This window comes from Canis lupus, chromosome 29, assembly GCF_011100685.1.
Source record: "Canis lupus familiaris isolate Mischka breed German Shepherd chromosome 29, alternate assembly UU_Cfam_GSD_1.0, whole genome shotgun sequence".
Lineage (NCBI taxonomy): Eukaryota > Metazoa > Chordata > Mammalia > Carnivora > Canidae > Canis > Canis lupus.
Genome location: NC_049250.1, coordinates 15,750,717 through 15,775,634, shown reverse-complemented (window position 1 = coordinate 15,775,634; position 24,918 = coordinate 15,750,717). Strand labels below are relative to the sequence as shown.

At 35.6% G+C, this 24,918-nt stretch overlaps 1 protein-coding gene across 2 annotated transcripts in view; it reads left to right on the top strand.

The window, feature by feature from the left end:
- ARMC1 (armadillo repeat containing 1) overlaps nucleotides 1-20,636 on the top strand; it is a 38,395-nt gene extending 17,759 nt beyond the window's left edge. For both annotated transcript variants that reach the window (XM_038579407.1, XM_038579408.1), the window contains exons 4-7: nucleotides 7,054-7,243; nucleotides 17,422-17,538; nucleotides 17,624-17,698; nucleotides 18,461-20,636. In XM_038579407.1, coding sequence (XP_038435335.1) covers nucleotides 7,054-7,243; nucleotides 17,422-17,538; nucleotides 17,624-17,698; nucleotides 18,461-18,652 — 574 coding nt within the window. In that variant the 3' untranslated portion in view covers nucleotides 18,653-20,636. The remainder of the gene's footprint in view (nucleotides 1-7,053; nucleotides 7,244-17,421; nucleotides 17,539-17,623; nucleotides 17,699-18,460) is intronic.
- The last annotated feature ends 4,282 nt before the right edge of the window (nucleotides 20,637-24,918 follow it).

Genomic DNA, 24,918 nt, shown 5'->3' with positions numbered 1-24,918 from the left:
TTTATAAAAGTACTTGTGAATATATAATATGAGGTATATTATAAATAAAAGCCACTATAATAAAGTGTAGCATCTCAACTTTAAAATATCTCATTTCATTTGGAGAACTTTCGAAAATCTTAGATTTTGAAAAGATGCCATAATAAATGAGTCTCTTCTTGTTAAAATCTTGACTAAAAAATTTGTACCTTATTTTTTTGTGTTCTTTATTTCTTTATGTGGTTTTAAATTTAGATTGAAATGATATCAGACTTACGGAAAAGTTGTAAAAACCATACAACTCTATCTAGATACCTTATACATACTAGATTCCTTAATTCTACCATTTTAATTTGTTTTATCATTCACTGTCCATACAGGTTATTTGGTACATAAATATTCATAACATACATATATTCATTGTGAAGTATGTCTTTTAGGATTAGAAAAAGTACCCTTTGTCATGTTAATGCTTGGATTTATTGCTGGAATTCTGTGTTGAGCTCAGTATACAAGCCCTGTAATCATTGTTTCTATTTGCCTGGTCTACATTTGCCCATTCCTTTATTTCTGAATCACTTTGTTTTAGTTGTCTTGTCTTGTGAGCCAAATGGAAAATTTTTTTCTCTTAATTGGTGAGCTAAGTCCGTATGTATTTATTGAGTGACTGATAGGTTTAATCTCAATTCATTTTTGTTACAGTTAGCATGTATATTATGTGGTAGTAGTTGTATATCTTTGCATAGTTTTCTTCTTTCAAAAATTTCTTCTGATACTTAAAAAGATTTATCTTACTGTTACAAGTGGTTGCTTTTGCACTTACACTTCTTTTTTTTTTTTTTTTTTAAAGATTCTATTTATTTATTCATGAGCCAGACAGAAAGAGAGGCAGAGACATAGGCAGAGGGAGAAGCTGGCTCCTCCCAGGGAGCCTGATGCAGGACTTGATCCCCAGATCTGGGATCAGTCCTGAGCTGAAGGCAGACACTCAACTGCTAAGCCACCCAGGCTTCCCTGCACTTACACTTTTCTTAAAAGTATTGAGTTTTCTTATTTAAACTTCCACTATCTTGTTAATTTTTTAAAATATTTTTAAAATTTATATATTCATTATAGACACACACACGGAGGGTCAGAGACACAGAGAAGCAGGCTCCCTGCCAGGAGCCCGATGCTGCACTAGATCCCCGGGACTCCAGGATCACGCCCTGGCCCAAAGGCAGGTGCGCTAAACCACTGAGCCACCCAGGGATTCCCTATCTTGATATTTTTAATGATAATCTTTTGATTGCCACCTATTATGTATTCCATAGTCATTGAGATTTTTCTAGCACTTTTCTTCTCCCTTTTCCTTTAAAAAAAAATTGTTTTGAATATAGTTGATCTACAATGTTATGGTAGTTTCAGGTGACTCTCCTTTTTTTAATTTGGGTTATTCCTGCTCTGTAGAACATTTCATTCTTTTTCCCACCTTTGTTTTAAACTTCTAGCCACAGTTAAATATAGAGAATGCTCATTCTCAGTCCTTTTGTAAAAGTTTTCCTAGTCATCTCTTTGTTGGTGTTGAAGCTCATTGTCTAGTAGATTGCTCAAGAAAGGCTCAAATATTCCATGATTTCTTTCATGTTTAAAACTCTTTTTCTATAACCTTAATACTTGAAGGAGTAGATCCATGGCTCACCTTTTGTTTTCTTGAGATTCTTGAAAATGTTGTTGCCATTTTGCTCCATTTTGCCTTGATTTTTATTTTGTTTTTGAGAAATCTGATGCTAATATATTTCATAAAAGATAAGGACAGAGGTAGTAGTTAATATATCAGGAACACTCTTCTGAGCCATTTTCCTGCAGCATCATTCTTAATGGGTGCAGTTACATCCCACATCCTTCGTAGTTTTTTTTCAGTGTATTTTTTGTAATTATTTGGAACAGAGGTTAACAATTATTTTCCTTGAAAAGTTAGATAGTAAATATTTTAGGCTTTACCGGACATACAGTCTCTGTTGCCATTACCCTAGTGGGTCAAAACAGTCATAGTTAATATATAAATAAGTGGGCTTTGGCTCAAGGATTATTGTTTCCCTGTGTTGGATTACCTGAACAGAGCTGTTGACTTCTTTCTTAGAACCCTTTTTAAGTTAGATTTTTTTGCATTGGAAAGTGTGGGATAATGTTTTTGAGTTGCATAAATGTTACCAGAACACTTTTTCTTAGAAAACAATACAAAAAAAAAAAAGAAAAAGCAAGAGAAATTCCTAATGGAAAAGTTAGGATTTTTTCAAAAGATAATAGCAAGCCTTAATAGTAAAATAGTATATTTATTGCTTTTGTAGAGTATATGGAAGTCTCACCTGGCCTTTGTGAGTAACATAAAATGTTACTAGTGGCATCTAGAATAAGAGTAAATTGGTGTTTAGGACGGATAAGAAAATATATTCATAATTAAAATTATTTTTGATATATAATAAAGATCAAGGTTCTTTTAGTTATGTTTTATGAATAATTTTGTGAACCTTTTCAGTATAGAAGACTAATTAGAAAAAGTGGTGAGGAATCAATATACTTCATTATGGAATAGTAAATTACTGAGAGCAAAATTCTAATTACTTAGATGAAAGAACTTTTCAAGATAGTTTTTTTTTTTGTTATTTTTTTTTTTTCTGATGTCAGATTTTAAAGACTGAACTAAATCCAGGGCATTAATCAGCTCTTTCAGTTTGTAATTGCCTTAAAAGATTAGGGCAATTAATACTTGTTTAATTATACAATCTCTCTTACATTTATGGCCAAATATACCATAAAACTCTAGACTTTTTCTTTTTGAATGTTTTGAATGATAGTATTTGAACAGTAATTTTTAAGATTTTATTTTATTTATTCATGAGAGACACAAAGGGAGGTAGAGACATAGAGGGAGAAGCAGGCTCCCCTTGGGGAGTCTTATGTGGGACTTGATCCCAGGACTCTGGGATCATGACCTGAGCCAAAGGCAGACCCTCACCCACTGAGCCACCCAGGCATCCCTGAACAGTAATTTTTTTTTTTTTTTTTAAAGACTAAGATAGCTTCCAAATCTGTAGATGCTCTTGGATTTTCCTTTTTGGTTTAAAAGTATTTTTTAAAAATAAGGACATAATTATTTATAATTGATTTATTGAATAATACCTCTAGTGCCCAGATCAAGAAATAACTTCATTTGTAATTCAGTTTTCTTATGTGCTTTTGTTAATTTAATTTTGCCCAAGACAGAATTTTATTTCATTTTAAGAGGGATCTGGGTCTGTAAATAGATCTCCTGTTTCATAAGAAAGGTAGCAATAAAATTAGTCCTTTGAGTACACCTGAAGACCATTCTTAACAGTAAGAACATCACATTGATTTGATTGTTATCTTTTTAAAATCTTTTGGTTTTTAATTTTTTTAAGATTATTTATTTTTAGAGAGAGCACAAACGGGGGTGGGGGTGGGGGTGGGGTTTGAGGGAGAGGGAGAATCTCAAGCAGACTCCCCACTGAGCAGGAAGCCAGACATGGGGCTGGACACCAGGAACCTGAGATCAGGACCTGAGTCAAAAGCAGATGCTGAACTAGCTAAGCCACCCAGGCACTCTGGCTTTGGTTTTTAAGTAGATAGAAACAAAATCTTCTAGAAAGGAATTTATTACCTTGTGAAAATGATGAAATTTTGGAATTATGAAATAAGGAAGTTAAAAACGGTGGTGGTCAGTGTATTTACTAGAACCATTTTTCTAATCTGTCCTCTTTAATTGCTTTATCTAAGCAGGCATACTGTGTGACTCTATAGGTAAAATATAGTTTGTTGTAAATCCTTAACTTTCTTTTTTTGTTTTTTGTTTTTTTGTAAATCCTTAATTTTCTAATTGAAAGTGCAAATAGCCCCTGTAGCAGCGCAGGCTATTGTAAATGCACATGTATAACCTTTGTAAATTGTTTTAATCAATAAATGGAATTTTCTCCCCTCTGTTGCTGTTAATATGGACTAGTACAGGTTTATGAGAGAATTAAGCCCCAGCCCCTAAGAAATCCAATAGATGTACAGATTATCTTCTCTCCTGTGAATCTGGATTGGCTCTAGCTCTATACCATCTCCCAGAGAATTGAGAAAATAGTCACTTACATACTTTCCTTATAGAGCCAAATCTTTTATAGCACCTCAGTCAGAAAAGGTATTAGAGGAATGGTTTGTCAGACGGATGGGAGCAATAATTAACCAGGAAAAGAAGAGTTAGCTTAAGGAAACTGACAGCAGAGGCTGTCTTCCCTTTTTACTAAAACTTCTGTCCAATATGGTTCTCATTAGCCACTTCAGGCAGTTTAAATTTAAATTAATTAAAATTAAATTTAAAAACTGGGGCATTTGGGTGGCAGTTGGTTAAACATCCACCTTTGGCTCAGGTCATGATCCCAGAGTTCTGGGATCAAGCCCCACGTAGGGCTATAGGGCTACCTGCGCCACAGGGATCCTGCTTCTTCCTCTCCTCTGCCTGCCGCTCCCCCTGCTTGTGATCCCCCCCCCCCCCCGTGTCAAATAAATAAATCTTTTAAAAAAAAAAAGTAAAAACCAATTTTTCACATGTATTTACAAGCCATATTCTCATTACTCAGTAGTCATATGAGTAATTTATTACATTTCCATCATCTCTGAAAGTTATATTGGGCAGTACTGTTCTAAAATTTCTTTGCCTATTTATAAAAGGCTATTTTTATATTTGGATTATTTTATTTCACGGATTATTTTCTTAACAAGTTCCAGTAGAAGAATTATGAGTCAAAGAGTAAAAATACTTTTGTGTCTTATCACTGTTCATTTTTTCCCAGTAGAATTGATTATATTCTTACCAATTGTTTCTATTTTATTGAATTTTTTCAAACAGTGAATGGATTGCTACATTGCTGTTCTTCTATTCTACTTTCTCCAATTTTAGATCAATTTAAAAAATGTTTAACTAAAAAATGTTCACCTCTTCCAGGTTGATGTAAGATGGATGGCATGGGTACGTACATAAATTCACTGAATTTGATGTAGAAAATTTTTGTATTTGCATTTTTCATTCTCGAATTTTACATCATCTTCTCAAAGGTGTTAATAAGCCCTGTGTGGTTTAGAACTACTGTTATAGTTCTTACTCTGCAGGACAGGAAAGTAATAACTTGATGTTATAGTGTTTTTTTTGTTTTGTTTTGTTGTTGTTATAGTGTTTTAATATTTTTCAGCACTACTGGTTCATCAGGAACAGTTTTTGAAGTAATGTATTCATTTTAAAATGTTTTATAGGAAGATCATTAGTTGAGTCTTCTATTATATGTTGTGATTATTCTTTTTCTTAGTTGGTGCAAATGCTTGAAAACAGTATTGGTGGTGGAAAGGGGTAGCAAAGACATTGTTTTTTTCCTCCTAAATTCATGAGTATCTTTAACTACTGTTGTCATACTTTTTACAGTTTGTGGTTGGCTAGTATTTAAAGTATCTCAGAACTGCAGTGACCTTTTCAATACTGTAAGAACAGCTATCAGAAAAGTGCTGAGACATCTCTCCCCTCAAAATAGTCTTTTTGATAGCTTCTTGCAATACACAGCCAAAATTTTTCAAGGTAATTGATCTCTGTGGTCAATAGTAGCAGTGAGTATAGTAAATTGAGTGCCCAGAAAATTGCCAAATTAGTACCCCTGGAATTGAAGCTCTGTATATAGCTTGAAGATTTATAGTTTGAATATTGAAAATTGATGTGTTTCTGCTCATTAAGTAAATAAATGGATTCTAAAAAGTTTAGTGAGGCCCTGTGGAGAGAATAGATCTCCATTCTTGAAGAGAAAAACATAGAAAATTAAGATCAGTAGTATGAGTACATTTTATTATTTTAAAAAAATATTTTATTAATTTACTAATTTTAGAGAGAGGGTACAAAGGGGAGAGAGAATCTCGAGCAGACTCTGCCGTGTGCGTGGAACCCAACACAGGGCTCGATCTCACAACCCTGAGATTATAACCTGAGCCAAAACCAAGAGTGGGACACTTAACTGACTGGATACCATCCAGGCGCCCCAGCATAGTACTCTAAATGTAGAGGGAGAAATGGATTGTTGGGGTGAGGAAGCTTTGCAAAGATAGTAGTTAAGGTTGAGCCTTCAAGGGAGGAATAAGAGTTTGAAAGCATATGATCTAGGTAAAGCTCTTTTGATTGAGAAAAAAAGGCATCCGTAAAAAGTATTCATAAAAATGAGCTGATGTTGGTAGATCTCAGTGGAAATAGATTTATTTATTTATTTTTTAAAGATTTGATTTATTTATTCATAGAGGCAGAGACACAGGCAGAGGGAGAAGCAGGCATCATACAGAGAGCCTGACGTGGGACTCGATCTAGGGTCTCCAGGATCACGGCCTGGGCTGCAGGCGGCGCTAAACCGCTGCACCACTGGGGCTGCCCTGGGGATAGATTTAAAAGCTTTGAATATATGTTATAAGGTTTGGACTTAGTTGAGCTTATCTATAAGTGAAATGAGGGTTATTTTTACAGTTATGTATATTTACTATTTATTCAGTTTAATAAGCAGTAATTTGTGCTGTCCAATATGGTAGACACTTGCCACATGTGGTAATTTAAATTTAATTCAAAGTAAATAAAATCATTTGTTTTTAGTTGTGGTTGCTGAGTGGCCCTATGCAGTGAGTGACCAGTGCAGCTATAAGAACATTTCTACCAGTGCGGAAAGTCTTTTGGACAGAATGACACTTGGTGTTTTTGTGAGGAACTAAGTAGGATTTAAAAGTTCTGCTTTTAAAAGTACCCCCACAGTGTGTACATGCACATGTGCTCTCTCCATCTATAATAAATAAATAAATAAAATCTTTAAGAAAAAAAATAGATAAGATCAGAAGGCCTTATGATCAACTAGATGCTTTTTCTATGTTGTTGATTATTCTACGATTCACTGGTCTTTCCTTTCCATCAAACAAAGCATCAGAATGAAGAAAACAAAGCTCTGCAAAGTTGAGAATAAAATTATAGAATCAACAGAAGTGACATGACTAATTAATTTATATGTGTTTCTTTTTAAGGACTACAACTCCAGGAGAAACAAAACTGCTGGCTTCTGAAATTTATGACATTCTTCAATCTTCCAGTATGGCAGATGGTGATAGTTTCAATGAAATGAACTCACGTAGAAGGAAAGCTCAGTTTTTTCTGGGAACTACAAACAAACGTGCCAAAACAGTGGTTTTGCACATAGATGGTCTTGATGATACGGTAAGACTTTTAGAAACACATGGTTCATAAGGTGGGTGGGGAAGCAGATGATCCTCCTTCTGACTTAGCATCAGAAGGTCAGTAGTTGCCTGAAGCTATGTTACAATGCTTATATTATTTCATCTCATCACGTAGTCATTTTATTACCTCACATTATCACGAGAAGAGGGGTAAATATACTACCATAAGATATTTTGAGAGAAAGATCATATTCATATAACTCTTTGTTCTGTTTTAGTAATCACTGTTGTTAATTTCTTACTGAGCCTAATTTATAAATGTATCATATGTATGTACAGGAAAAAAGCACAGTATATACAGGTTTTGGCACTCTCTGAGGTTTTAGGCATCCCCTACTATTCTTGGAATAGATCTCCGTGGATAAGATGGGAAGGGGGGCCCTACTGTAAATAGTTTCTTCAGTGACTTGTCAGCAGTCTTTTTGTTGTTGTTTTTTAAGATTTTATTTATTTATGAGACAGAGAGGCAGGTACATAGGCAGTGGGAGAAGCAGGCTCCCTACAGGGAGCCTAATGCAGAACTCGATCTCAGGACCCCAGGATCATAACCTGAGCCAAAGGCAGACAGACACTCAACCACTGACCCACCCAGGCGCCCCACTGGCCAGAAGTCTTGAAGAATAAGTTCCACAGGGGCATTTTGTTCTAAAGGTGTCAGTCAGGGGCATAATAATTTTAAATATTTATGTTCTAATAATAGAACTTCAAAATATATGAAGCCCAAACTGACAGAAATGATAGGAAAAATGGTCAAATCCACAGTTAGATAAGGAGATTTCAGTACTACTCAGTTATTAGAACAAGTATAAGAAAATCAATTAAGGATATAAAAGACTCGAATAACACTAACAACCACTTTAACCTAATCAATATTTATGCAACACCATATCCAGCAACAGGATAACATTCATTCTTTTCACATACTCATGGGGGTATTTATTTACCAAGATAGACCTTATTGTAGGCCATAAAACAAGTCTTAATAAATTTAAAAGGACTATGCAAAGTATGTTCTCTGAGCACAATGAAAAATTAGAAATCAGTAACAGAAGGGTATTTGGAACCCCTCCCCCAAAATATTTTGGAAACTAATATATTTCTAAAATAATACATGAGTCAATGAAGAAATCAGAAGATAAATTCTAAAGCATTTTAAACTGAATAAAAGTGAAAACGTAGTATCAAACTTTGTGGGAAGCTGCTTAAGCAGAGTTTAGAGGGTAATTGAATAGCACCAAATGTCTAAATATTGATATACAAGAGAGAAAAGATCTCAGTGACTTAAACTTCTACCTGAAGAAACTAGAAAAAGGAGAGCAATTAAATCCAAAGTAAGTAGAAGAAACATAACAAATTAGTAAAATGAAAAACAATAAAGACCAATGAAATCAAAAGCTGATTCTTTGACATGATCAATAGAATTGACCTATTGATCAAGAGTAAAAGTCACAAATTATCAATACCAGAAATAGGAGAAAGAAACCATCACTATATACCCTATAGACATTAAAAGGAAAATAAATATTTTAAATAACTTTGTACCAATAAGTTTGATAATGTAGATGAAATAGGAAAAAATTTTGAAAAACAGATTGACAAGGTTTATTCAAGAAATAGATAACTTGGGGGGTCCCTGGGTGGTGCAGCGGTTTAGCGCCACCTTAGGCCCAGGGCGTGATCCTGGAGTCCCGGGATCGAGTCCCCCATCGGGCTTCCTGCATGGAGCCTGCTTCTCCCTCTGCCTGTGTCTTTCTGGCTCGTGCTCTCCCTCCCTCCCTCTCTCTCTCTCTGTCTCTCATGAATAAATAAATACAATCTTTAAAAGAAAAAAAAAAGAAATAGATAACTTGAATAGTTCAATACCTATTAAAGAAATTGACTTTGTAGTTAAAAACCATTCCATAAAGAAAACCTGTACCGGGTGGCTTCACTGGTGAATTCTACCAAATATTTAAGGAAGAAATAACACCAGTTGTACACAGATTTTTAGAGTATAGCATAGTATAACATAGTAATATTGAATATAGTATAGTATTCTAATATAGAATATTGTAATAGTACAGGATAGTTTCTTCTGAACTCATTCTACTTTGCTTTTAATATTAGTTTCTTCTTCTTGCTTTTGATTAGTGTGTATCTTCTATTCATGTCTATATTTCAAGTAGATTTCCTACAGGCACTATATTGTTGAGCCTTGCCTCTTAATCCATTCTGAAAATTTCTGCCTTTTATTTCTTTTTTTTTTTTAGGATTTTATTTATTTATTCAGAGACACACAGAGAGAGAGAGGCAGAGACACAGGCAGAGGGAGAAGCAGGCTCTATGCAGGGAGCCAGATGTGGGACTCGATCCCGGGTCTCCAGGATCACACCCCAGGCTGCAGGTGGCGCCAAACCGCTGCGCCACCAGGGCTGCCCAATTTCTGCCTTTTAAATGGAGTGTTGAGGTCATTTATTTTTGATATGATTATTGGTATGGTTGGTTTTAAAACAACTATCATGCTAAATTGCTTTCCTTTATTTATTTATTTATTTTTTAAGTTTATGTATTTATTTAATCTCCACACCCAAAGTGGGGCCTGAACTCACTACCTGGAATCAAAAGTTGCATGTTTCTCCAACTAAGCCAGCGAGGCACTCCTTGCTAATTGCTTCCTATTTGTCCCAACAGTTTGATGTTCCCTTTGCCTTTTTTGCCTTTTGGGCTAATTGAATGTTTTTTATGATTCCATTTTATTTCCTTTGTTGGCTTATTAGCTACAATTCTCCTTCCTTTCTTTTTGTTGGTTGATTTAGGGTTTATTTTATATATCTCTAATTTACCATACTGAAGTTTCAATTAATATTATATCACTTCATGCATAGAATACACTTAGAACATTATACTTCCATTTCTTCTTTCTCTGCCTCCTTGCAGTTATTACATGTTTTGCTTCCACATATGATATAAATCCCCAGTGCATTATTATTACTTTATCTTTTTGGAAGTGAAAACAATTTATTGAAGACAGAGAGATACAGATGGAGCATCTGGCAGACTCGAAAAGGAAAGGAGCATAGGTCTCCCACTTGTTAGTACATTAAATAGTCTTTATTTAAAATTTTGTCTTTATTGTGATAAAATACAGATAAACATAAAATTTACTGTCTTAACCATTGTCAGGTATATAGTTCAGGGGTATTAAATACATTCATAATGTTGTATAACCATCACATCTATGCTTCTTATGAATGTACAGTTTTTTATCTTGTAAAACATAAAATTCTGTATTCATTATGCAATAATTCCCCTTTCCCCCAGCCCCTGGCAACCACTATTTTTACTTTCCGTCTCTATGATTTTGAAAAAGTCAGTCTCTTTTAAGACATTTAAAAATAAGAAAAAGTATTTTCTGTCCACCTACATTTTTGCCATTTCCAGGGCTCTTTTTCTTTTGTGTAAATTCTATATTTTCATCTGATTCCATTTTCCTTCTGTCTGAAGGACTTTTGTTAACATTTCTTATAGTAGTACAGGTCTGCTGGCCATGAATTCTTTCAGGTTTTTTTTAAATTAAAATAGAATTCACATACTATAAATTCACCATTTTGAAGTGTACAATTCAGTTCTTTTAGTGTATTTACAGGGTTGTACAGCCATCTAATTCAAGAACATTTCGTTACTCCAGAACTTAACCTCATGCCCATTAGGAGTCACTGCCCACTGCCCCTGATAACCGCTAATTTACTTTCTGTGTCTACGGATTTGTCTCCTCTGGACATTGTGTATAAATGAAATCATAGGTCATATGACTTTTCATGTCTGACTTTCACTTAGCATAATGTTTCTGAGGTTCATCCCTATTGTAGCATGTATCAGTACATCATTCCTCTTTGTAATATTCCATTGTATGGATATACTGTATTTTGTTCTTTCATTTATCAGTTGATGGATATTTAGGTTGTTTCCACTTTTTGGCTATTATGAATAATTCTGCTGTGAACATTTTTGTATAAGTTTTTGTGTGGATTTATGTTCTCAGTTCTCTTGGATATGTTCCTGGGGTGGAGGGGCTGAATGATACATTAACTTTATTTAGTTTTTCAAGTAACTGTCAGAGTGTTTTCTACAATGGCTTCACTGTTTTACATTCTCATTAGCAACATAGGAGGAGTCTACTTTCTCCACAGCCTTGTCAACATACATTTCTGTTGTTTACTAGCTATGAAGTGGTATCTTATATGGGGGATTTTTGTTTTTTTGGCTTTGTTTTGTTTTATTGACGTATTGATTTGCATTTCCCTAGTGACTAATGATGTTGAATATCTTTTCATATGCTTATTGGCCATTTTCCAGGCATTAGGGTTTATTGTATACATCTTTAATTTGTCATATATTTTCTTTTTTAAAGATATGCCTATTGATCATCTATTTTTAAGTTGCTTATTTGTCTTTTCATTGTTGTTGAATTCTATTAATATCATGTATTGGTGATTTTCATATTCTGATTTTCACATTCTAATTTTCATATTCTGAATCAACCTTTCATTGCTAAGGTAAATCCCAATTGATCATGGTATATGCTGCTTTTAATATGCTGCTGTATTCGGTTTGCTGGGATTCTGTTGGGGCATTATGCATGTGTCTACCTACAGTATATTTTACAGTTTTATTTATAGTTTTCTTTCATGTGATATCTTCTTCTGGTTTTGGTATCAGGGGAACACTGGCTTCATAAAATGTGTTGGGAACTGTCTGAATGAGTTGTGAAAAAAATTGGTGTTGATTCTTTGAAACATTTGACAGAGTTAACCAATGAAACCATTTGGTCCAGAGCTTGCTTTGTGGGATATTTTCTAGTTACTAATTTAATCTCTTTACTAATTATAGGTTTGTTGGGGTTTTTTGTTTGTTTTTTGTTGAGTCAGTTTTGGAAATTTTATTTTTTTTTCAAGAATTTGTGCATTTCATTGAAGTTATCTAATGTGTTGTCATACTTTTGTTCATAGATTTGCTTAAAACCCTTTTGTTTTAGTTAGATTGGTCATAATGTCTTTTGTTCCTGATTTTAGTACTTTGAGGTTCTTTCTTTTTCTTAGTCTAGCTAAAAGGTTTCAGTTTTGTTGATCTTTTAAAAGAACCAACTTTATTTTCATTGATATTTTTTTCTTCTATTTTTTCCCCCTTTTTTCTGTTTCTTTTTTCCTTGCTCTAATCTTTATTATTTCTTTCCTCCCTTTTGCTTTGGGCTTTCTCAGAATGGAAATTTAGGTGATTGATTTGAGATTTTCTTCTATTTTAATGTAGTGAATATAAATTTTTGTTTAAGCAGTACTTTATATGCCATCAGATCTGTTATGTGGTGGGGGTTTTTTAATTCATTTCAAAGTATTTTCTAATTTTTCTTGTGATTTCTTTGACACATTGGTTATTTAGGAGTTTATTTCCATGTATTTCTGTATTTTCCAAATTTCCTTGTCATTAATTTCTAATTTCACTTCATGTGAGATTTGACAACATTGTATGATTTCAATCCTTTTCAGTATATTGAGGCTTGTTTCACGGCCTACCATGGTCTATCTTGGTGAATGTTCCACACATACCTGAGAATGTATGCACTGTTGTTTGGAATATTAGAAGTGTTTGTTAAGTTTTGTTTATTTATACTGTTACTTAAGTCTTCTTTTTCTTGCTCATCTTCTCTCTAGTTATTCTATTCTTTTTGAAAGTCAGGTATTGAAGTCTTTAGCTCCTTTGGTTTTGTATGTCTGGAAGAATCCTTCCCTCCCCCCCCCCCCCCCCCCCCCCCCCCCGCCCCTGGGTGTAAAATTCCAGGTGACAGGATTTTTTTTTAAACACCATACTTTAAGACATTACTATCATCTTCCTTGCCTTGTTTCTATTCAGGATTCTATTATTCTTTTTTTTTTATTAAAGATTTTATTTATTTATTCATGAGAGACACAGAGAGAGGGGCAGGCAGAGACATAGGCAGAGGGAGAAGCAGGCTCCACGCAGGGAGCCTGATGCGGCACTCGATCCCGGGACTGTGGGATCACGCCCTGAGCCGAAGGCAGATGCTCAACCGCTGAGCCACCCAGGTGTCCCAAGGATTCTATTATTCTTATTTGTTTTCTGTATGTAATATATCTTATTTTTCTCACTCTGCCTACTTCTAAGAGTTTCTCTTTCATCATTGCTTTTGATCAATTTGTTTATAATGTGCCTTGGTATAATTTTCTTCATGTTTATTCAGTTGAATTTATAGTATGCAGCAAATTTGGGCAATTTTTTCCATTATCTCTTTTTCATTTTAAAGATTTTATATATTTATTTGAAAGAGAGAGAAAGAGCACAGAAGGGGAATGGAGAACAAAGGAAGAGGGAGGAGCAGACTCCCCACTGAGCAAGGAACTTGATGCGGGGCTGGATCATGACCTGACCCCAAAGCAGACACTTAATCAACTGAGCCATCCAGGTGCCCCTCCATTATTTCTTCAGATCAGCTGAGCCATCCAGGCACCCCTCCGTTATTTCTTCAAATATTTTTACTGCCCACCTTTCCCTTTGGTCTTTCAGAGATTCCTATTACACATATTCAACCATGTGAAGTCTCACAGATCACTGATACTCTGCTTTTTTTTTTTAATTTTTTTTTTTTACCTCTTTTATTTTGGATAGTTTCTGTTGTTGTATTTGCTAAATTTTTCTTTTACAAGTGTTTAGTTTCCTGTTAATCTCATTCAGTGTATTTTTTTTTTTACCATAGACATTGTTTTATTTATATTTATTTATTTTCTTATTTTAAGTAGGCTCCATGCCCAACATGAGGCTCAAATTCATGACTCTGAAATCAGGAGTTGCATGCTCTACCAACTGAGCCAGCCAGGCTCCCCTTATTCTAGAAGTTTGACTTGTTTGGGTCTTTTGTGTATCTCCTTAACATGTTTACACTTCTCTCTATCTCTGATGTCCTTATCTATAATTTAATCATCTGTGTTTTTTGAGTATGTTTTTTATAGATTTTTGTAACTATAGATTGACTTTTCTAATTACAGATTGGTTTGGGGTTTTTTTTTTTTCTTTGCATTCTTGGTAATTTTTAAATGGATGCTAGGCATTGCAAACTTTGTTGGATATAGCATATATTTATTTGTATGCATATCCTTTAAAAATATTCTTGAGATTTGTTCTCGATCACAGTTACTTGCAAACACTTCTTTTTGAGGCTTGCTTTTAAGTTTTGTTAGGCAAGACCGTAGCACCCTTTATCCTAGGGATAATTTTGCTACACTACTGAGTCAGTACTCTTCTGGGTTCTCTGTTCATGCCCCATGTATATCAAAGTTTTTTCACTCTGTCTGATGGAAACCTGAAGTATTTCCAGCGTGATTTGAGCCTGCAGAACTATTTCTTCTATTCCTTTGCAACCTGGTTCTTTACCTAACCTCAGGTTCTTTCTTCACATGCATGTACTGATAATCATTCAGCTGAAAACCTGATAGGAGCTCACTCCAGATCTCCAGTGCATGCCTCTCTCTGTGGGCCCTCTTTGCATAGCTCTGCCCTCTCCTGTGCTCTGTCCTGTGCTCTGTGCCTTGACCTCCCTGAATTTTCAGCGGTGTCCTTAAATGAAGAAGACTGCTGGTTTCCCTTGAGTTCTCCTTTTCTAAGTTATAGCCTGGAAACTTTCTAGGCAATATGTTCATATTCTTGTGGAGCTCATTTCATTTGTTTTCCCTCTCTCAGGGATGTTTGTTTCTCATTGTCTGGAAATTATTATTTTATTCATTTTATTTTGTCTGTATTTTCAGTTATTTAAGCCTGGAGGTTAGATCCAGTCCTTGTTACTCCATCTTGACTGGATTTGGAAGTCTTCCTGAAGTTATTTTGAGCAGTGCTAAGTTATATAACTTTATATATTTAAGAGTAGCAACCTGATTACCACTTAGCTTTTTAGCTATGCCAGGTAGGTTACTTTAGATTATCCACAGCATTTAGGCCTCAGGATTTAGGATTCTTTTTTTTTTTTTTTTAATTTTTATTTATTTATGATAGTCACACAGAGAGCGAGAGAGAGAGAGAGGCAGAGACATAGGCAGAGGGAGAAGCAGGCTCCATGCACCGGGAGCCCGACGTGGGATTCGATCCCGGGTCTCCAGGATCGCGCCCTGCGCCAAAGGCAGGCGCTAAACCACTGCGCCACCCAGGGATCCCAGGATTTAGGATTCTTGAAGTAAGAGTGAGGGGAGAATTTTCATATGCATATTATCCATGACATTGCCAAATAAGATAGTTAACAACTATCTTACTGAAACTGGGGTCACAAGGTCCTGAAAAGTTTCTAGAAAACAAGCTCTGGTAGATGTAAATTGTTTGAATGGATGAGATTAGGATATATAAAATATCAACAGTGCCATCTAAGTTTAATGAATAAAAATAATACAGTTCCTTTTGAAAGCCAGCACAAACCAAATGATAAAACTCAACAAAGCACAGACAAGAAAACAGGGCAATATATTGTATGAAATCGATTGCTAAAATCTAAAATAAAGTGTTAGCAAGTTGAATCTGGCTCCGTACTATAATGTTAGTAGGGAGGAAAGCAATGATTAAAGAGTTCTTTTAAAGGATTGTTGGAATAAATTTGAAGATTGACTGTATTCAATGGAAGAAAAGAGTGAATCAGGTAATTTGAAGCAGTGTTTCTCAGGGTGATCCAGGGACTTAGGGTCAATTGCAGATGTCTGTCATGTCAGAAATAACTGATTCAGATGCCTGGTCTCAGTAAAGACAGGAAAATGTAGAGGTGCTGATACGATATGTGAGCTGGAGGTGGAGGGGAGGGATAAGGTGAAACTGTCTTTTTTTTCTTTTCTTTTCTTTTTAGATTTCATTTATTTTTGAGAGAAAATAAGTAGGGGGGAAGGGAAGAGGTGGGGGGAGAGACTCTCAGGCAGACTCCCTACTGAGTGTGGAGCCCAACAGCAGGCTCCATCTCATGCATGACCTTAGCCGAAATCAAGAATTTGATGTTTAACAGACTGAGCCAACCAGGCACCCCTCTAGTTACTTTTTAATCCATTTTTGCTTGGATCTTGTGTTTGAGATGACCACTTGATATCCAAGTGGGTATGTCTGATAGCAAATGAAAAATAAAGTCGTCTTGGAGATATACATCTATGTTTTCCATGGTAATAATGGTTGAAGTGATGAGAATAGTCTACTAAGGGACAAAGTAGGAAAGAAAGTCACTTAGTTTTAGGCACTGGACCTTGTAGGTAAGATGAGACAGATGGAATAAACAGTGGTCTCAGTAGTGTATTACTAGGAGTCAAACACTAAAGGAGTATGTGACACTGTGTTGTCAGAGGAAAATGAAAACTAAAATGAGGGATTCTTGAGGGGGGCACCTGTGTGGCTGAGTTGGCTTCTTCCTCTGCTCCTACCCCTCACTCATGCTCTCTCTCCCTTTCTCCCTCTCTCAAATAAATAAATAACATCTTAAAAAAAAAAAAAACCCTTGAGAATGCAATGGTAATCATTGAGAATGCCATAAATGAAGGATGCAGTGATATTTATAAATACCAACTGCTTTAAAAAAAAAATGACTCAAACACTGAACACTCACTAACTGTAACATCAGTTTATCAGAATTATCCTTAGATTTTTAAGCCAGAGCAGAGGTCAGCAAACCTTTTCTTTAAAGGACCAGATAGTAAGTATTTTAGGTTAAGCAGATATGGTCTCTGTTGTAACTACTAACTCTGCTATAGTATGAAACTAGCCTCAGACGTTAGATAAACAAATGTGTGCGGCTGTGTTCCAGTAAAACTTTATAAAAATTTATTTTTTTCTGTATTGTTCTTCCATTCCTTTTGCATTAAGAATTAACATTGGCAAACTTGTTTCTGATAAAAATTATTGAAACTAAGTATTAGTAATGAAGCTTGAAAAAAATCCAGCAGGAATTACTAGTATGTTAATTTTATAAAATTTAATAAACTTGACCAAACACTATATCCAGCATGCCCTTAAGTATGAGACGGTAGAACTGAAATAGGCATATTTATTACCCCCCTCCCCCCATATAATGACTAATTTAGTGTGGTTTGAGTTAATTTGTTTCCGTTTATTATTTGGCAATTTTAATAATTTGTGATTTTCTTACCTTTTCAGTCTCGGAGAAATCTCTGTGAAGAGGCTTTGTTAAAAATTAAAGGTGTTATTAGCTTTACTTTTCAAATGGCTGTTCAGAGATGTGTGGTGCGGATCCGTTCAGATTTGAAAGCAGAGGTTAGTATTTTAAATGGCTGAATATTCTTGAGTTTATGGGTAAACCAATCAGTGTTCAAAATTGTTCCTTTTAATCCTGGCCTAGGCTTTGGCATCAGCGATAGCATCAACCAAGGTTATGAAGGCTCAGCAAGTTGTGAAAAGTGAAAGTGGAGAAGAGGTAAATGCTTTATTTAGTTTTCTTTATACCTGACTCTTGATTATCCTTTATGGCTAGCAGATTGCTATTATTTTCAGGCTATTAGTTGCCAAATATATAGGAGTGTTGTTGGGTCAGGTTATCTTAATGTTTCTTGGCTAAGGTTAACTCTGTTAGAAATATAGAGAGATTTTATAGATTTCAAAGTCTATTCTTATATTCTGTGGATTTCAGAGTCTGTTCTTTATCTCAGTGGAGAGGTTTTCCTAATTTTGTACGGAAATAAAGGATATCTAATTTCCTTGCATTGGTTTTTAAAGTCTTTTTAACCTTAGTTTAGTTTTGCCAATCCAAAAAATAAAGGTCTGTTCCCACCACGGATAGATAAATTTGGTGAAAGTCTTTGCCTCTTGCTACTTTTGCCCCCAGTTTTGTGATAGGGAAGACAGATTTGTATCCCTTTAGCCTGTTTGTCTTCCCACAGAAAGGAGGTTCAGGGGCCTACAGTAGCCAAATAATTGCTTTTGTTTTCTTTAAATAGACAGGAGTTGCACCTTTATTCTTGGAGCCTCAGGAGAAAATCATCTTAGTTTTCATATTTCTGCTTTTCTGTGCTCAGCAATTGGGCCTACCCTTCATGTAAGAGGAAAATTTTTAAAGGAACATAGCTCTTGAGAGAAACAGTGATTAGAATGAGGAGTAAAGTTGACTTTTGACTAAAGACATGTATCCGTGTCACTTAGGTTGATTTTATACTAACTCTTAACATGTTCTCCATATCAGATGCTGGTCCCATTCCAGGATACACCTGTGGAAGTAGAGCAGAACACAGAACTGCCTGACTACCTGCCTGAGGATGAGAGTCCGACAAAGGAGCAAGACAAAGCAGTGTCCCGGGTCGGCTCACACCCAGAGGGTGGAGCTAGCTGGCTGAGCACAGCTGCAAACTTTTTATCCAGATCTTTTTACTGGTGACTTCAGTTTGAGTCTCAAGGACTGTGTGAACCAACAAGGGGCCAGTTTTCCATTGTTGTGGTGAACTGTCAAGTGCAATTTGCAATAAGTTATCATGAAAAGTTTTTAGATTATATGATTGCGTATGCTGCATTTTACATTTTATTGGACATTTTGCCCCACTAAGTGGTAAGAAGGACAGAGGCTACAGGTGGAGTTCTTTGTTTATGAAGGTATTTTGGTTCTGTTTTCCTTTAATTGCCTCACTTTTTAAAAAACATGGGTCCACTGTTAAACCAAACATATGTATGTGCAGCTTTACATTTTATTTTACATGAAGCACGTGATTAGGAAAACTTATTTTCTCCTCAAGCCTCAGGACCTATCTGAAGAGAAGTTGGGGGGGGGGGTTTGTGGGGGGTTTTTTTTAGCTCAAGTTGTGCATGAATTACTGAACATCTTCTCTGCTTTTCTTCATGAAAGATACTTGCTTTGATACTCTTCACTGAAAATTGATGAAAACATTTCTCATCCCCCTTTTGTGCCTTTTTTAATTTTGCCAACCATGTTTATAGAAAGAACATTACTAGAGAGACATTTTGCAAATTAAAACACATTCATACGGACAAAGCAGTCCTCTAAAAATACAAGTCTACAAAAACTTTGTCGTCTTATTTTGTTGTAATTTTAATAAGATCAACCCAGAATCAGCTGAGAAGAACGAAACGTGTATATTAGCAAAGTACTATTGGAGACTGAGTGTGATCAGATGCTCCAGTTGACTGTTGCTCAGTGTGGTTTTTATCAGCTCTTAAGAGTTCCGTCCAGCATAATATTGAGAGCGACTATAGATGGTCTTTAGTCCTTACTTTGTGTTCATATACCATCCCTTGCTAGAAAAAAAAAAAAAAAAAAGTCAAGAACTAACAGACTTGAAGAAAGAAAACAAAAATCAAATGCCTATGCCATAGTGCCATTTGGTAGAGTCTAACCTTAAAACATGAATTGCTTGGCAGATGCCTATTCAGTAGGTATTTCCTTGTATTGCCTTTTGTGAATTTATTATGAACATGCAATCATACTGAATGAACAAAAAAGACTCAAATTATTGCTTATAGAGAAATAAAGCCAGCATTGGTCCACTTAATTTTGTTCTCATGTCCAGCCAGAAAAAAAGAACTTCAGTGAAGGTAAGATAAATAAATATAAATATATATACATATATATTTTTTGGTAGATAAGAGCTAATTACATATATGGAATGCTTTATTAAATTTCTGAAATATTTGGCAACTAAAATTTTCCTTTTGGTGGAAATCCAGCTAAATCCAGATAAATTTTTAGTGCTAATATGATTAAGAAACTCATATGGAGAAATTGAAATTCTTTTTCATCAACATGTAGAGCTGCTACTGTACTGCTTGTGGAGAATATGAAGTGAAAATTGGACCCTTGAGGGTTTCCTTGCATTTTCATCGCTTCTCTTTTAGAGAAAATTAAAAGCATCCAGTATCACTGGAAAAAAATTATTGTAATATACTTCACCAACAACAATCTCGAGTTCACAACCTTCTGGAGGGAGAGGTATTGAGGGTGTTGAGAATATTTTTTATGTATCTGGGCTCTGATTCAGCTGACACGCACAACTGAAAATAGAAGCTTTCAGGGCCTGTATTGTTTTAAATGCATAATAAACTTGCTGCCAGAACCAGATGTGTTGAAAAACAAAAACAAAACCACCTCCTTTCTATAGCCATTAAAACAAAGTTTACTGTTCTGTTTTAACAAGTTTGTATTTTATTTTGCATCGCCACACATCTGCCTATTTAAAAAAAACTACGTCTCTTTGGTAGTAATGGTTCAGTACAAGTAGGTATTACAGCTTGATGTTTGTGTGTTCTAAGTGTTCTTTTATTCCAGGTCTTATAGAGCAGTTAAGGCAACTGTAATGGCATTTTTTGAAATATATTGTAAAATAATAAAAGGTAACATAATTAAAATTGAATGGATATTGCATCTTTGTGATATAAGCATTATTAATTACTCTTGAGCCTGTTTGTATCCACACTGCCTGGCACCTTCTCCTAACTCCCTGCAGGTGCGTTACCCGACTCATTCCCATGCATCTTCCCCTCATCTTCCCAGCACCACACCTGCCTCTCCGTGGGTTTGGATCAGCTGCTTCTCTACATACACTCATTGTAGCACTTAAATTAGATTGAAATGATATTTACCAGTGTTTCTTCCCAACTGAGCTCTTTGAGAACCGAGAGTCTGTAGCTGTAACTGGCTAGCAGTAACTGTGCAAGTATTTTTTTTGGAGGATGAACAAAGAATTTTTTCTTTTTTCTTTTTTTTTTTTTTTTTTTTAGAATTTTTTCTTAAATCAGTAAAAACAAATGACAGGTAGTAATTAACTTGTTGGGCAAATAGGGAAAATGTCAGGTTGTTTTTTTTTTTTTCTGGCAGGTTTATGGTCTATTGGTGAGTATCAAGTTTCTTATTTGCTTTGTCATTTGGTTTTTATTTTTCAAAAAAAGTGGGAGGGGAGCATAATACTTGATCCACTGAATAATGAAGTTAAGGTCAACTTATAATATCATGAGTCTTATAGAATTGTTATAGGAGAAATTTATTACTAGTTATTTCGATTTCCTGTTTTATAACTTAATGGCTGTGTAATTTTAGGTAATAATTTAATCTCTGGGGTTTTTCTTCATTTAATGGAATGGAGATAATTCTTATACTTTATGGGGTAATTATTTGAATCCAGTGAGATCATCATGAGTAACTTGAAACTAAAGTCTTACAAGTGTAAGATGGAATTATTGTAACTGGAAGTTTGACACGATTCTATTCTTGTGCTCGATTCCAAGTGAGACACTATACCTTTGTAAACACACTTATCTGGCTCCTCAGCTTTCTGTATCCAGTTGAGGGTGTTTTTTGAGGCTTAGTTCACAGGTATTTGATTTTTATCTGAAGGTCCCTTGAAGAATTCATCTATTGTTAGGCTTTCAGTTACCTTTGAGTCAATAATTTCTAAATCTCCACTGTACCATCATCTTTGATAGCTCTCCTTTCCTTTGCCATACCAGACAGATACAGTCTGTGAATTTTTCTTTTAGAACCAAGCTCATGGTAGGCATGCAGTAGACTTGAAAATTAAATGTGTCAGTACCGTGCCAAGTGCTTTACAAATATTTGTCCCTTAACAACTATAGTTAGGTGCTTTTGTATCTCCATTTTACAGATGGGGAAAATGAGGCAGAGGAGTAATAAGTAGCTCACTAGTCCCAGATAACAGAGTTTACTAGTAAATGGTGAAGCCAGGTCTCCAACCCAGGCAGTCTGGCTCCTGAGTCTACACGCTTTGACAAGGCAGCCTGCATTTTAGGGGTCCTGCTGCTGTGCCTTCCTGGTTCTTTCACCACCATTCCTATTCAGATCCTTGTGCCTGATTCATGTCAAGTGACCTAACTTGGTTGTCTATTAGCAATCAGAAACTCTGGACACCAGAAAAGTCAAGTACATGAAAGAATTAAGTCTCGTTAGGCCACAACAAAGGAAAACACGTGTAGAGCAGCTAGCCTGTCTAAAGAGGGAAACCATGTTTGTTACATGGATTCTGGGCTTTTAACAATGCCAAGCTTCTGGATGTTCTGGTTGTTCCAGACCCTTAAAATACCACCTGTGCCACATAAAACATGTCTAGGCCAGAAATTGGCTACTTGTAGCCACATTCTCATCTGTCAGATTAATCTTAACAGTATTTTTGTCATTTTCTGCATGATGTCAACAAAGGACTATGGCTTAGTTTAGACTGTGCTGTCTAGCACCAAAAGTGTCAGAGTTTAGCTACCAACGTAATCTTTCATACAGTCTATAGCATTATTACAGACTTTCTAGACGTGAAGCGCAAGTTATCTCATTGTTACAAACTCTGCTTTATTTAGTCTATTTATTATAACCTAAGTATTTTGTGTTCATCCTACTCTTAAATCTTTGCTTATGTTCTTTTTTATTTTTATTTTTTTTAAGATTTTATTTATTCATGAGAGACAGAGAGGGGCAGAGCCATAGGCAGAGGGAGAAGCAGGCTCCCCTAGGGGAGCCTGATGAGGGACTTGATCCCAGGATCCCAGGATCTTAACCTGAGCCAAAGGCAGGCACTCAACCACTGAGCCACCCAGGTACCCCTGCTTGTATTCTTTCTTATCTGGAGTTTCCTCCTTTATACTGTCATCTCCTTTAAAATATTTTATTATGAAAATAAGGTCAGTATGTTCTAGAAATGCATAAAGAAAACAAGTCCTGGGCAGCCCTGGTGGCTCAGCGGTTTAGCGCCGCCTTCAGCCCAGGATGGGATCCTGGAGACCCGGGATCGAGTCCCATGTCAGGCTCCCTGCATGGAGTGGAGCCTGCTTCTCCCTCTGCCTATGTCTCTGCCTCTCTCTCTCTCTCTCTCTCTATGTCTCTCATGCATAAATAAATAAAATCTTAAAAAAAAAGTCCTCTGTCATCCTACAACCTAAACAATATTAATAACAACATTTCGATTTATTCTCATTTGTTTTCTTTTGTTTCAGTTGTTAAGTATACATTTAAAAAAACTTTTTTGTTAAATAAACTATGTGCCTGGTGTGGGGCTTGAACTCATGACCCAGAGATCAGGCGTTAACAGATCCTACTGACTGAGCCAGTCAGGCACCCCTACACTTGAAATTTTTAAAGTCTTCAAAGTAGGTATGCAGTGAGAAATGACTTTGAACCACTCTCACCTGGTTTTTCTCACCAGAGATAGCTATTTTTACTAATTATGTGTGCCCATCAAGAATATTCTATTAATTTACCGACTTTATTCTTGTATAAAGCAACTTTTCCCCCCAGCTTCACAGTATTTTTTTTTTTTTTAAGATTTTATGTATATATTCGTGAGAGACACAGAAAGAGAGTCGGAGAAGTAGGCTTCTCACAGGGAGCCTGATGCAGGACTCAATCCCCGGACCCCAGTATTATACCCTGAGCCAAAGGCAGATGCTCAACCACTGGAGCCACCCAGGTGTCCTGCTTCATAGTATTATATTAATGTTCCACCAATTATTTAGCAGTGCTTTGATTGCAATCCTTTGCTATTACAAATGGTGCTGTGTCAGTGTATCTGTAGAGTGAATTTCTAGATGTAGAATTGCTACATCAAGCCTGTGAGTGCTTTTATTTGGAGAGTTCCTGCCTCCTTAGAGAGTATTCTGGTTTCTTCTCTTACTAGAATGATATGATAGTTCCTATTTCCCTTCAGCCTCTCCAACTGTATTATCCCACATTTAACCCTTTGTGGTCTAAAAAAAAGGGAGGGGGGATATCTTCTGAATGAGAGTTCGCTTTTTTATAGATTTAAGAAGCTATTTCAGTATTTCTTTGAACTGTCTTTCATTTTTGGGGGGAGGGGATTTGAGTTTTCTTATGTAATTTATGGAAGTCCTCATACTAAACAGATTTGCCCTTTTTTTTTAATAAAAATATTTGCAGCACACACATTGCAACAGTATTTCCCAGTGCTTCTTATACAAATCCTGTGAACAATTTTCACCCCATGGATCCTTCTTCCTCTTAACTGCTATATTTACTTTTTCTTTGTTTGGGACCTGTCATTTATGGTCCATTACTTTCCCTGAGTATGTTCTTACTGAGATCAAGATCCCTAAGGGGAGGGAGTGTTTCTTATGTTTTAATGTTTGCCACACTGTGGAGCATAATACTGTGTGTGCTGAGCATTTGGGGAGTGTTTACGAATGAGTTATGGAGATAGAACAATTATAGCAGTATTTCTATGTCGAAGGGATGGGTATTTGGTACTTTGGTTCCGATCTTGTCTGGATTTTAACTATTGTACATCTGGATTACTGCTACCTGCTTGTTAGTGACATTTAACTTTACTTGGGCATTTAACTGTGTTTCAGGCTCTGCACTAAGTCCTTGTGTTGTTTTCTTTAATCATCACCATGGTCCAGTGAGCTAGGGTTTTTCATATTCATTTAACAGAAGAAATAAAGTAACTGGAGTCAAATACAGCTACTGAGTATTAGGGGCGGGGTCTTCCTTCTTCATGACCAAATACTTGCCCAAATAATTGTTAGATATTTTAAATTTCTTCTACTCTTCTGGTTATAAATCTTTAGTGACTTTTATTGTGTCACATCCAAATTGTTCTGGCTTCAATATTCTCTGGAACCTATGCTATTCTCATTTACCTGACACTTTTCTTCAGGTGATATTTTTGGTCTTCA